Source organism: Scleropages formosus, chromosome 5 (assembly GCF_900964775.1).
Source record: "Scleropages formosus chromosome 5, fSclFor1.1, whole genome shotgun sequence".
Classification (NCBI taxonomy): Eukaryota; Metazoa; Chordata; class Actinopteri; order Osteoglossiformes; family Osteoglossidae; genus Scleropages; species Scleropages formosus.
In genome coordinates, this window is record NC_041810.1 from 1,225,518 (window position 1) to 1,238,827 (window position 13,310).

The window sequence follows — 13,310 nt, forward strand, 5'->3', positions numbered from 1 at the left end:
AATTTTCCATGTGGAATTCAGTGTAAATTCATGAGTATGCTTATTTGACACAGCGTTTTAACTTGTGTGGATAGAAGGAAAATTGTCAGCTCTTGTCACTCTTTGTCAAAATTCTTGCAAGCTAATCCTACATTCAGTGTGAAAAATATGGATACATATCCACTGAAAATAGCCCACGAGGGTAAGAATGGTTTTGCAGCCAGGCAAACAAGTAGGTTTTTATTAAAATACTTTAGATTAATTACTTTTGATAAAAGTGGACTTTTGATTCATGGTCCCAGTTAGTTGTTCTGAATAGTCCATTTAGAGTAGCTGTAAAAGTGTGAGCTCAGCTTAATTGAGTCGTACAATGAGCGGAGCGAGCGGCCGTGCTCCGGCGGGGCAGCGAACAAAGGCCCTACTGATGCAGCACCAGCTCAAATGGGGAACACGTCTCCGGAAATTTAGGGCCTGTTCTTCAGTTCTGCATGGCCGTCCTACGCTCCCCAGCGACTCCCCAAAAGCTTTTGGAATGAGGTACACCTTTGCAGCGAGTCACGTGTTTTGCATTAAGCATCTGGAGGGGGAGGGGCGGTTCAGTCTGGTGGCGTGTTGTGATTTCAGTGCTGCGGCTTACCGTTTCAATCGTTTCCCTCCCCCACACAGGTGAACGTGCTTTCGGCGAGAATCTGGCTATGCCTGGCCATCAGTGAGTGATTGCTGCCAACTGATGCCGTTTTACCTCTTTTTCACAGTTGTATATCATGTGGCAGTGAAATTAAGCCCCGCCCTCCCGGCATTGAATCCCCATCCTCTATCAGGAGGAGGCGTCCCCAGTAACTTCTTGACGGTGTAATGTGGGCTGTTCACATTGTTTGCATCTCCGAATGCAGAGATTTTGTTTTTCATTCATTTGTCATGTTACTTGAACTCCTGCAGTAACTGAAAACTAAACTGTCTTCGTGCTACATCTTAGAAAGACGCGCTTTCATGCATAATTGCATATATGTACGTCGCTGTATGTAATTCGCGCACACACACACACACACAAACACACACACACACACACACACACACACACACACATTTTCTGAACCGCTTGTCCCATACGGGGTCGCGGAGCCTAACCCGGCAACACAGGGCGTAAGGCCGGAGGGGGAGGGGACACACCCAGGACAGGACGCCAGTCCATCGCAAGGCACCCCAAGCAGGACTCAAACCCCAGACCCACTGGAGAGCAGGACCCGGTCAAACCCACCGTTCCACTGTGCCCCCCCCCAATATGTAATCGTATATAGTAATTAAATTTCGAAATCATATCTCCTTAAAGTGCTCAAGCTTGACAAGCTGCTGTTGGCAAAAATGCCTGACAAATGACAGTAAAAGTGGCGATCATAGTGTAAAGTCCCTTAGTATCCTTCTCTTTTAGTGTTCCTCAAAAGATTAATCCACTTTGCGAAAATTATACTTTACGGTTATTCTTCATGTTTCCGTTTCACAAGCTGCTGGTGGGGTGAAGGTACAGATGTGTTAAAATGTGACCGTGATGGGAGCAGTATATTTGTTTGGGCCATTATAGACCACTTAGTGGGTGCCGTTCGTAGTCACATGTGAGTACGAAGGAGATGAATTGGGTTCTCGTTTTAACGTGAGAGAAGCGTCCTCCGGTGAACCGTGAGTTTGCCCAGACATCCTGGGTGATCAATCACTAGCGTGGCTGTTCCTGCTCTGCGGCTGATTGCGCGAGGTATCGTTACCGCGGTTCGCAGGATGTAAAAGCACTGCGTTATGTAAAAGGCGAGTTCACCGCTAACACATGGGCCCTATTTAATTTAATGGGTTTGTGGACAAAGCAAAGCTCTAAATGTGCATTCGATTTGGGGGGGGGGAGGTCATTATGAGCGTGTCGGCGTGGGTCCCCAACGCACCTCGCTCCTACCGGTCCCGGGTTCCGCACTGCTACACCGGATCAGCGCTTCGTTGCCCGGTTGACTCATTCCCGCATTTCTAGAAACGTCGCCGCGGGAGAGTTTTCGCTTTATTAGCGAAAACGCAGAAGCCGCATCTCTGCATTCAACCAAGGCGCGAAACAGAAGACGATATCCGTGTCTGTTTTTTTTGAAAAAAGCACAATGCTGAAAAAGTGTGTGCAAAAGAATGACATCAGCCAGTTGTTAGGTTGCAGTGCAGTACAAACTCCTCACATGAAGCGTTTCCCTCCGTTTTTGTGTCCTTCGCGCTTCACGTGTCTTCGGATCGCTACCGCTAAAATCCCCTTGGTGGAAAAACTAAAGTAAATTTAAACAACATCGTTTTACTGTACTAACACCGGAGCCCTTCGGACACACGTGTGGCCGCATGACATTCCGTTGCGGGTCAGCGCGGTACGGGTCCTCGGACGCGAGGATGTCCGGCCGCGTGTCTCCGCGCCGCGGGAGACCTTCGCGGTGCCCTCTAACGGCGGGACTCTCGGCCGGGAATATTTACCCCGCTTCCTGCTGCAGGCTGTCGTTCCTCTTTTCCTGTCCAAATGCGCTTTGGGGTTGCGGCCTCCATGTAAAAAAATGGAATTTCAGAAGCGGTGTTTATATCTTCTCAGTGGTCACATTCGCTTTTGCCCAAACCCCAGGACCTGCTGAAACCGCTGTGGTGTTATTGTAGTCGGCCACACTCGCGCCCCATGCGGAGTTAATGCCTTTCGGTTACGTCCCTCCGTATTGACTCTGCGGGCCCGCACCGCGTGGGACGTCTTCATTTCTCATTAATACCTTGTTTTTCTTTATCGTCCACAGCTTTGAACTTGTACTACGCCGATGTGTCCTCCGAACTCGCTGTGTGCTTCTGCTGCATTCGCGTCCCTTTCGGAGACTTTCGTCGCGGTACGTAAATGAGGGATTAATAGCTCCATTTCTGGAGCAAGTGTGTTCGGGGGATGGGGACGCTCGTGCGGCGTGGAGCTCTCTGGCGCGGTGACGGTCAGACATCGGCGTCCCATGTCCGGCACTTCCCTCCGCGCGCGCGAAGAATTCGACGTCCGCGAGGACAGAACGAGGGCTCGGCGGGGCGTGTCGCCGGCCTGCCGGGGCCACTGCGGCGAGTAACTTGAGCGGCGCGGCTCGGCAGATGTGCCGGGAGTCCCCGCACCGCAGGAGAGCCTGTCGTCGGGGAGCTTGGAGAGAGCGCGCCGCTACGTGGAGAAGAAGGAGCGACACGTGGGGCCAGGCAACTTCAAAGATGAGCCCGTCCCCAGCAACACAGCATGCAAACCGTGCGGAGCGCCACGTGGTTCTAGGGCGCCGCCCCCGCTGGAGTCCCCCAGCCCCATTCTGCGGTCAGTTCAAAGGTCACGCTCTCAGCCTCGACCAGCGCGGTTTCTCTTGCCGTCAGTACGGCTGCTGCCCGTGCGTCAGGGTGCCGGGAGAGTGCGGGTACCACTTTCCGGTCAAGCGGGGATGCGGGTTGACCTCGCCTTATCGGACGGGAAGGACCCTGGAGCGCAGCTGGTGCTCGCGGGAGGTCGGCGCGGGCGGCCAGGTCCGCTCGGACGTGCGCGGGAGTTCGGCCGAACCGCAGGAGGCGATTAAAATAAATGAGTGATCCCAGCGGGGTGGTGTCAGCGTTGGAGTCGATGGCTCTGGAGCACCGAGCTTTAATAAATGTGTTACCCCCACACAGAGCTGTGTGTTTCCCAGCCTAGCTGGCGCCACGCTGTTCCTCTTAGGCTGGACGCTGCAAACAGAATTTAGCCAGTGGAACCACGGTGCGACGCTGCCAAATTAGCCGATTTTATACGTCCCGTTGGAAGGTTTCTTCTCGTAGAGCTCAGCGCTTCCAAAACACAGAGGCTGGGAGGTGCAGAAGTGGCTCGGTGTAAATAAGGTAAACTCATCAATTAGCGGATGAAGGACTAGGAAAACAGGTGTTGAGAATCAGGAGGGGGCTGGTGCACGCACACACGCGCACGCACACACGCACGTACGTCTCCAAACCATGAGATCCCCACAGAGCTGAAACCCCACGCTGGGCTCCGGCCTCAAGCCTAAGACTGAAATGAGAACTTACAAAGACCACACTTTTTTTGTCAGAAAGGGAAACGGATGCAGTTTTTTGCGGTAGAGAGTCCTCGCTGCAGGTTCGGAGGTCCGCCGGGAGTACGCTTGGAGGAGTCTCCTGCGGGAGGGGTCTCGGGAGCACACCGCACCACAGAGGAGCAGCCAGCGGGAGCGCCGCCACCCTCGGGGGGGAGATGTCCGTGCGGCCGCGTCACGAGACGGGAACAGGGCGATGGTCGCCGGCCTGCGGCGCTCTAGGCACCCCGGAGGATCACGGGAACGATTACCGCGGCCGGGCTGCCGACCCCCTATCCGGCTGCATCGCTTGCGTTCGGACGCGTAGCTGCACCTTCCGTGAACAACTCTGCTGACGGCTCCAGCAGCACGGAGGTGTGGTAGAAATTACCCAAGAATGAATGAGAGTTTTTGCAGTGGCAGTTGGTGAACAAACTAGTGAGTTAAAGTGCCCACTGGGCAGAAATGTCACAGACCAGGGTTCAGTAAAGAAGCCCAGTGGTTGAGTTCTTCCAGTTTTGTCTTTGAACTTTTTGTTTTCCTCTCCTCTGTCGCCTTCCGGCTACTTCCTCCTCATAAAGGACATCTTTAATGACACTCTTATGTGTTATATTTTCTGCATCATAGGTTAATTTGATTTTTAGCCTATTATTTCAGTTGTTCTTCTTACTGTATTGTGGAAGAATGTGCAAAATATGATACTGTGGCCCTGTGACAGTGCCCTGAGCGTCTGCAGCACAGCGCCCTGTCACAGAATATATCATCTACTGTAGCAGGACTACGTACAGATGCAGGAGCACTGAGCCTTTTCACCTGTTTTGGAAACTTCTCAATATTTCAGAATCGACTGTGATGTGTTTGATAGGCTTGAGAGCAGTTAGAGGAACAAAATAAAAAGAAAAAATCCCTGTCCGTGTGTGACCATTAATATGAATAATTAGTGCTGGTGAAGTACCTAACCCCAAACAAAATATATCAAATATTTATATTAATCTAATACTTTTTTTTATAAAGCAACTTAAAATTTTAAGCTGCTGACAGTGATTTATACAGTTGAATACCTTTACATTAATTTAGCAGATGCTTTTCTGCAAAGCAACTTCCAGCAAACTCTATGTAGTGTTATCAGCCCTTATTCACCATGGTGACTTACACTGCTAGATACACTGGTTACACTGGGTCACTCATCTCTACATCAGTGAAACACACTCTCTCGGTCAAACACTATGGGGGAACCTGAACAGCATGTCTTTGGACTGTGAGAGGAAACCAGAGCACCCTGAGAAAATCCACACAGACACAGGGAGAACATGCAAACTCCGCACAGACCGAGCGGGGATCGAACCCACATCCTCTCGTACCACCCAAGCGCTGCAAGACAGCAGCTGTACTCGCTGTGCCACCGTATCGTAGTTTGGTAGGTTTTACTCTATCGACTGAGAGTAAGTACTTTGATCAAAGCCACTACAACGGGAGGTCAGATTCAAACCAGTGTCTTCCCGCTGCAAGGTGGCAGCTCTAAGCACCGCACCACTCTAAAGACACAGTAAAGGCAGCTGTCCAGGACCAGGGCTGCAGCTGTGCCCTCCTGGCCCCTTCGGGGGCATTTAATCCAAGCCAGACCACGTGCAGGAAAAGGGATCTGACCGAATCCACCACGACGGGAGTCTCGTGTGTCGCCGACGGGTGGACCGAGCACCGAGACTGAAAAAAAGGCTCACGTGACACACGCCCACCGCGTGCCTCCCGGAGTGACGGTCTTAAGGCCTCGGCTCATCCAGCTGCGATCTTTCTTTATTTATACAGTATGTCTGCCTGAAGAACGGGGAGCAGCAGGTGATGCCACCGTTCAATGAACTGGACTCTATAAAGTTCCAGGTTCAAATACCGGGAGGTGAACTGGCATGCAGAAGGTACATAAACCAAACTGCCTGTACAAATAACTTAACTGTGTAAAGGAATAAAAGGTTGGAATGATAAAGCATGTAAGGAATTTGACATAAAAGTCAGATGAAGATGTAATGAATGAAATACTGATTTCATTATTATGTTGCTCAACTGCCTCTCTTGTCCAAAATATTAAAACCTTTGTACGGCTGGACGCCACCAACACGTTTCGCGTGAACCGAAGGAGCCGGGTTTGAATCCCGCCTCCTGCTGTAGTCCCTGTGATAAAGGCGCTTACCTTGAACTGACAGTACAAATGGGTAAATCGGTGTAAGCCACCTTGAATGTAAATAAAGACCACACGGCTGGCCTGGAGTTAAAACCCGACGTGAGAGTTTAATGAGGCTGCGTGGGTACAGCGGAGGGTACAGTCTATGTGCCCTTTGTGTCTGTGCCCACATTCCTCCTTCCAGATGTTTCGCAGACCGCTTGTGCTCCAGCGTGGCCTCCGGCAGCATCCCCAAGTGCGCGGAGCTCCTTGACCGCGGCGGACCGGGCCCGAATAGCAGAGGTAGCCCGGCTTAGGGCCGTGCTGCGCGGCTCCCGGGCCGCTGCGGCTGCGGTGAGCGTCGACCGATGACGTCCGTGCCCGATCGCCTCTCTCCTCTGCCCAGCCTTCCCCGTAGTCTTTATCTGCACTCCACGGCTGCCTGAGCTGCAGGTTCGAGCCTTTGCGCTTGTGACACACACCCACACACACAGGTTCTTGACGTGGCGGAGGTCACAGCTCCAGCGCGCAACCCCAGGCCAGCTGTGCTTCTCGCAGCTCCTCTTTACGAGGCCGACCATCTGCGCTGCATTCCTTCCCCGCTGTTGTTCCTCATGAGCTGTTCGGTTGCTTCGCATAGTTTGGTCTGCCGAGGCATTAGGCGTGGACGACGAAGCGGCTATTTGAGGCTCCCGTGTGCCGCTCTCGCAATGCGCCGCCCGCCACCGTTTATTTTCCTTCTTCTGGGGAAGCCCAGAGCAGCGCTCGACGCGCACGCCCGCCCCGCTTCCCCGGCGCCCATGGGAAAACGGACTATTTCGAACCACAGCAACAACGGCGTGACACCTGCGTTCTAAATTTAAATGTGCGGGCGAGCGGCGCGCTGAATGAAGTTTGTGTGTGTTTGCACGGAGCGCGGCGCACCGAGTTTTTCCGTCCGCATTCCTGGGGGCCGCTGCGGATCAGGAGGCGCGAGCGCAGCCCGCAGACTTGTTTTGCCGCCGCCGCCGTCCGGAAGGTGCGCGAGAGCCAGGGATGCGCGCCGGGCAGATGGGCCCTTGCTTATTTTCCGAAAGGCGGATTCCTTAGGGGCCTGGCCTGCGGGCGCCCGGCCCGCGACCTGCCGCTCCCCGCACGGGGTGGCCCCTCTCCTGCGATAGCTCATCAGTCAGCCCCGCGGAAGGTGTGCGACGACGGGGGGGGAATACCCATTTAAACCTCATTAATCAACCGCGCTCTAAAGTTAGCCGTCGGTGAGGTCACCTGCCGGCGCTTCCGTCCGCCGAGGGCTGGTGCAGCCGTGAATGGTGCTCATTTATGCGAACCGATGCGAAAAAAGTGGCGGGAAAAGGAGTCTTCTGTCAGTCACATGCTGCAGTCGAGCCCGTAAATGGGAAAAGAATTCAGTTCATTAGAGTTATTTTTCGATTTTTTTTCTGTTTTCCTCGCTGCTGTTGCCTGCTGGATTACTCTGTTCTCATTTATTTGAGTTATAGCTGACTTCTGGATTGTTTTCGTATCCTTCTTTAGCATGATGGTCTTGCGCAACGCTCTGTGTCACTTTGGTGAGAAGAGGGATCCATAGAATTAAATCAGTTGAATTATTAAATTGAATGGGGTAATATGGTGGCTTACAGAACAGGCGATTAATGCAGTGTGAAAAACTTACTGTCCTTTCTGCTACGTAGGAAAATTTTGAGCGAGATGTTCGTGTCGCGGTTGCTTTGTCCCGCGGTATCTAACAAACAAATTCCGCACGGTATCAGAGTTTCACGTTGAACCTTAACAAATGCGGAATCTCTCGGAAAGCATGAGGAAAATCCCTTTTTCCCAGTTTTGGACGTCCTTAAAAGGATTCCCGTAGTTGCTCCGATTCCCTCCACCTTTCTGACACCCCGAATGCGGCTCATTTACGCGAAAGAGGCCTTGCATTTTGAGCGCCTCTAAATGCGTTCATGTGTGTCTCAGACTAATTTACTTAAAATAAGGCATGTGTTTACAGTGGTCTCGGACCACCGCGTGGCTAATCTCCTCGCAGGATCTCTTGAAACCATTATGCACCGGATCGGAAAGCGGCCCCGCGGAGCTTCCGGGTAACCCCGTTTCGGGCTCGCCTCGCCTCGCCAGTTCCCCGGGTGCCGTCCTCGATCAATGGACGGAAAGTCGCCCCCCCATTATTACAGCTTCCTTTTTCTTTACATGTGTTTCTGATTTGGCCACGAAGCAAAGTGTTTTCCTTGGAAGCCCATCACGCCGGTCCCCAGCACTCCCAGTTACAGCCCTTTTTGTGTTGCCATCCATCAGCTTGACTCGTACACCTTGTCCACTCTCGTTTTATTTCCTCCTACATGTGGGATTTTTTAATATGCATTGTGACCTTTCTTTCGCCCCAGTTTCATGTACTGCACACCGAGCGTTGCTCTGTCCCACGCAGAGCACGGTACGCTACTCCGCTGTACCGTACTGTGTTTATGTCCCCTGAAACATTCAATCCGGACAGTATCTGAACCGTGTCTTAAATGTCCGTAAAAGAAATGGAAAGTTTTCAAGTTGACGTTATTTGATCGTTGTAGTAAGACATTTCAGCAAAAACGAAATTATTTCGGCTCTCTTAGCATAACGACCAGCGTTAGTGGCACACACACACACATTTTCAGAACCGCTTGTCCCATACAGGGTCGCGGAGCCTACCCAGTAACACAGGGCGTAAGGCCGGAGGGGGAGGGGACACACCCAGGACGGGATGCCAGTCCGTCACAAGGCACCCCAAGCGGGACTTGAACCCCAGACCCACCGGAGAGCAGGACCGTGGTCCAACCCACTGCGCCCCCGCGTTAGTGGCATTGAGCTGTTATTACTAGTTTTATTCATTCGCACAGTGTCTGTCTGTCCACTCTTTTATACCTGTTTAAGTCATATGTTTTAATTCCAGTGCTATCGGTCTGAAGGGTCTGAGAAGCTATATAAGTGTTATTTCAGGGTGGTATCTATCTATCTGTCTGTATACGCAGATACAAAGAGATCGATCAGTTCTTAGTTGCAGTCGTTCCAGCTAAAGGTGGCACTACGAGCTATTGACTGAGATTGCGGTTACTTTTCTCACACCTCAATCACGTCGACCTTACCTTCCACACCAAGGAAAAGACACGGAAACAATACCGGTGTAATTTTTTCTCTCTTAGGCGCACTCCCATATGCAGCGAATCTCCTGGTTGTGCATGACTGATGTGGGCGTCTGCCGACTCTCCCTTATTAGAGCTGGAGGGGTTTATAAAAGACGTGCGATTTCTCCATGCAGTAACCCCCCATCCCCAAAAACCCGCTGTGCTTTTGTGACTTTAAAGATGAATAACTGTTCTGTGCAGAGGAAGTGGATTCTGTTTCCTTGAACATGACTCATTTCTGGGGGCCTGAAGGCTAACACAGTATTAAAACTCGACAATCGTAACAGGGTAAATAGAAAACAATCAGCTCACTTCCCCGGTGCAGTTAGTGGCCGCGTTGGAACGCTCCCGAACCGTCCGCGTTTCAGACGGGTGATTGCTTTTCCATGCGCGGGAGATTAACTTCATTCGAAGTCGGGCTCCTATGAGAGTGAAGTCTTCAGCTGAGAGAGGTTTTCATTTCTCTGCTCAGGCGACCTGATCGGTATCGCTGCTACGAAAATAAATACTATACAATAATTGTCAGTTTGAGTTCCTGCGCCTGGTGGCTTGCCAGCAACAGGAGGAAGGAAAAAGTGAACGTAGGAGTAGGAATGAAAACGAAACCCTAACCGCAGCCCACCAAGGTAAGGGGTCGTGTCACCTTTAGGGTGTGGAGGGACAGGTGATGGGGGCCCTGTGAGGACTTCACTGTCTCCGCCACACTTCCATTTCCATCCACGGCCAGAGAGAAGGGAGGTCGGGAGCACAGGAAGGTGGTGCTCAAGTCAAGTTTGTAGTTCCATTTGTCTGCATGTTGAAATGGCTCTTGCTCATCGACAGCTCGCAACAAATCACTCTCACTCACTCACTCACCACTCATCCTAAGGCAGGGTTGCAGTGGTCCAGAGCTTGTCCCAGAGCTTGTCCCAGAGCTTGTCCCAGGGCCGTCCTAAGTAGGCGAGGCAGAATACACCGTGGATGGGCTGCCAGTCCATCGCAGTACTTTACGTGATCAGAAATGAACTGAGGCTGAACCTTGCAGTTTGCTTCTCGCTCATAAAAAAAGACTTAGTTTACACTTAACACACACAACTTTATTATTGCATTATATACGTAACTTTATAAAGGGACAATGAAATAGCGTACTATTGCACTATGGCTTTACCGAGTTGCCAGAGCACTGTTTTTGGGGGAATATCTCAGCTGCTAGCATTTCTGTAAAGCTAGTGATAGTAACCAGAGGCGAATGGACTGTATTTCTCTTGTTTTATTGGGCCTTTCGGTATAATTTACACTGTCTGTTGCTTTCTGTGTTTCACTGAGTTCTAACAACATACAGACACGGCACCTGACAACTGGCCCCAGCTCATCCTGTCGGACGTGCGAACGATTAACACTCAAAATGCCAACGGGGCGTCCAGCGGAAGGAAGCGCGCTGCGGACAGAGCCCCCGAGCCGGCCGAGGCAGCGCAGGGCTGACCTTTCGTGCCCTCAGTCTGTCCTTCGGTGTATTTTTTTCAGCGTGGCCGCTGGGCTGGAGGTCAGAGGTTCGAGGCACAGGACCGCTCGCGCCGGTGCGGCATGCCGAAAGAGAGCGCAAAGAGAGGAGAGCGCCTCCAGGGCCCATGCCAGAGAGCCTCACTTGTTTCAGATGCACTTGTCTGGCTGCTAAAGTGATCAGAGCAGATACTGTCCTGCGGGCTGCGAACACTTGGACAGCAGACATCGTCTAATTGCCAGAGAACATGTTCCACGTTTATTTAGAAAATGAGATCATGATTCTTCTGGGACTACTCGGTAAAAATAGACGGGAACCCAAAATAAAGTTTGTGCTCTTCCTTTTGGCGGGTGCACATACTGCGTGTGCTTTCTTACGGGGAACAGTGGGCAGCATGTTTCTAATGCAGTGCAGGCCACAGCGGGGCACCCCAGGCCTGCGAAAGGATCCAGAGCATCGCCTGCTTTTCTCGCTCTCTCTCTCTTTCTCTCTCTCTCTCGAACCTTCTGCTAAACGCAGCCACTTTTTTTCTGCTGGGAAAAGCTCACCTGTACACATGCAGTAATATAAAGAAGCATTCTGTACTTTTTGTACATAAGAACAAACTTGGTATGGGATGAATGAGATGATTTAGATTTTTTTCCAAGTTGTGTACGGTGTTACAGAAAAACGGAAGAGCGAAGTTGCTCTAAACGATTCCTGTAACAGTAGAAAAGAAGTGGTTGGTTGCGTGGAAGACATTGTCCCGACCCGGCAGGTCTCGTGTATCCTAGTTCCTCTGGGCGCCACTTGCCTGACAGCTTAAGGTTAGGGGGTCGTTGTCCGTTGTGTCCTAAGAGGCTGTGTTGAGTTCAGTCCAGTTGTGTTGAGTTCAGTCCAGTCCAGTCCAGTTGTATTGAGTTCAGTCCAGTTATGTTGAGTTCAGTCCAGTCCAGTTGTGTTGAGTTCAGTCCAGTCCAGTTGTGTTGAGTTCAGTCCAGTCCAGTCCAGTCCAGTTGTATTGAGTTCAGTCCAGTTATGTTGAGTTCAGTCCAGTCCAGTTGAGTTGAGTTGAGTTCAGTCCAGTTGAGTTGAGTTGAGTTGAGTTCAGTCCAGTTGTGTTGAGTTGAGTTCAGTCCAGTCCAGTTGTATTGAGTTCAGTCCAGTTATATTGAGTTCAGTCCAGTTGTGTTGAGTTGAGTTCAGTCCAGCTGAGTTGAGTTCAGTTGTGTTGTGTACAGCATCAGTGACCCTCTCCCCCCCTCTGTGTCCCACAGCTGGACCAAGCCCTTCGCCAGAGACACCTCTCCAGCCTGGAGCTCTTCCTGTCCTGTGCTCAGAGGCAGCTTTCGACGCTCATGGGGGACGGAGATGTGGATGCGTCCAAGAGCCTGGTCTCTGCTGCCGAGGAGCCTGCCCTCTGACCGCACGTCCCGCCGTGTGCAACGCCTAGTAAACCACTTTCTAAAGCAGCTGGGTGAGCCATTCGGCGGATCACCACCACGGACTGCGCGAGAGCAGCTCTCCGTCTTCCCGCCTCCGTGTCTTCAGTGTCTTCATGCCACCATACAGGCACCGCTTGCACATGTGTGTCCTGAGCTCCTCTATTTTTATGGTGCCCTGCGCTTTTCCCTGTTTCTGCTTTGCCTTCAACCACGTGCAGCTTTTCTTCTTGCTCCACTCGCCTTCCTGTCAGAACACTTCATCCATGGGGAAGCGAGACACCCCACGCTGGACCATTGGGATCACAGGACCAAAGGGCCGCCTCGGCTCTCTGTCAACAAACCTCTTCTTGCAGGGACTGTAGGGCTGCCTCTTCTACTGTGTTTTACCGTATTTTTGCTTGTAGTGTCTTGGGGCTGTAATGAATCTTTCTCATAAAAAACAGTTGTCTCCGGTGGTTGAGACTCAAGTGGGACTCAGTGAGGGATAGAAAGCACTTTGGTAATGCTGGTCCAGCTGACTGTTCTCCTCCCACTGCAGATCGCAACACCAGAGGTCTGTCTCGCTTTCACTGTGTGTATGGGGAACAAACACCGCAGTATGAAAACACAAATAAACTTCTGCCAGTAATGTTTTGCCCACCGTGTTTTCTGTTCAGATGTTCAAAACATTTTTCACATATGTGAGTATTCTGACGATAGATGTCGCGCATCGTTCGCCGAAAGACTTTTGTGTGCCCGTGCAGTTCATTTCCACGCTCAGGATTCCTTTATTGCAAGATGCAGGAACTGGCAAACATAAAGTGCCGAGCTCCTCACTGCAGTGTCCTGCCAGAGCGCTGTTCAAACACGGCTCTTTGCTTGAATAACGTCCTGCTTTGCTCGGAGGACCACCAGCACAGTATGTTTCTGTTCGTATCTACTGTAGCCTCCCCTAAACAGCTTTATGGTAAGTGTTTACCAGATTTTTTACACAGGCTACATGCAAATTTTGCCCATTCTTGTTGGAAAGAATCTATTGAAACTGTCTCAATTTGCTCAGAG

General features: G+C 51.3%; 1 protein-coding gene across 1 annotated transcript in view; it reads left to right on the plus strand.

Moving 5' to 3' along the window:
- Nucleotides 1–12,888, plus strand: part of LOC108942572 (coiled-coil domain-containing protein 91-like) — a gene marked incomplete at its 5' end in the record, with an annotated part of 63,073 nt that extends 50,185 nt beyond the window's left edge. Inside the window, one exon of the mRNA XM_018765993.2 lies at nucleotides 12,102–12,888. Within this exon, the coding sequence (XP_018621509.2) occupies nucleotides 12,102–12,248 (147 nt within the window). The remainder of the gene's footprint in view (nucleotides 1–12,101) is intronic.
- Nucleotides 12,889–13,310: the final 422 nt, after the last annotated feature.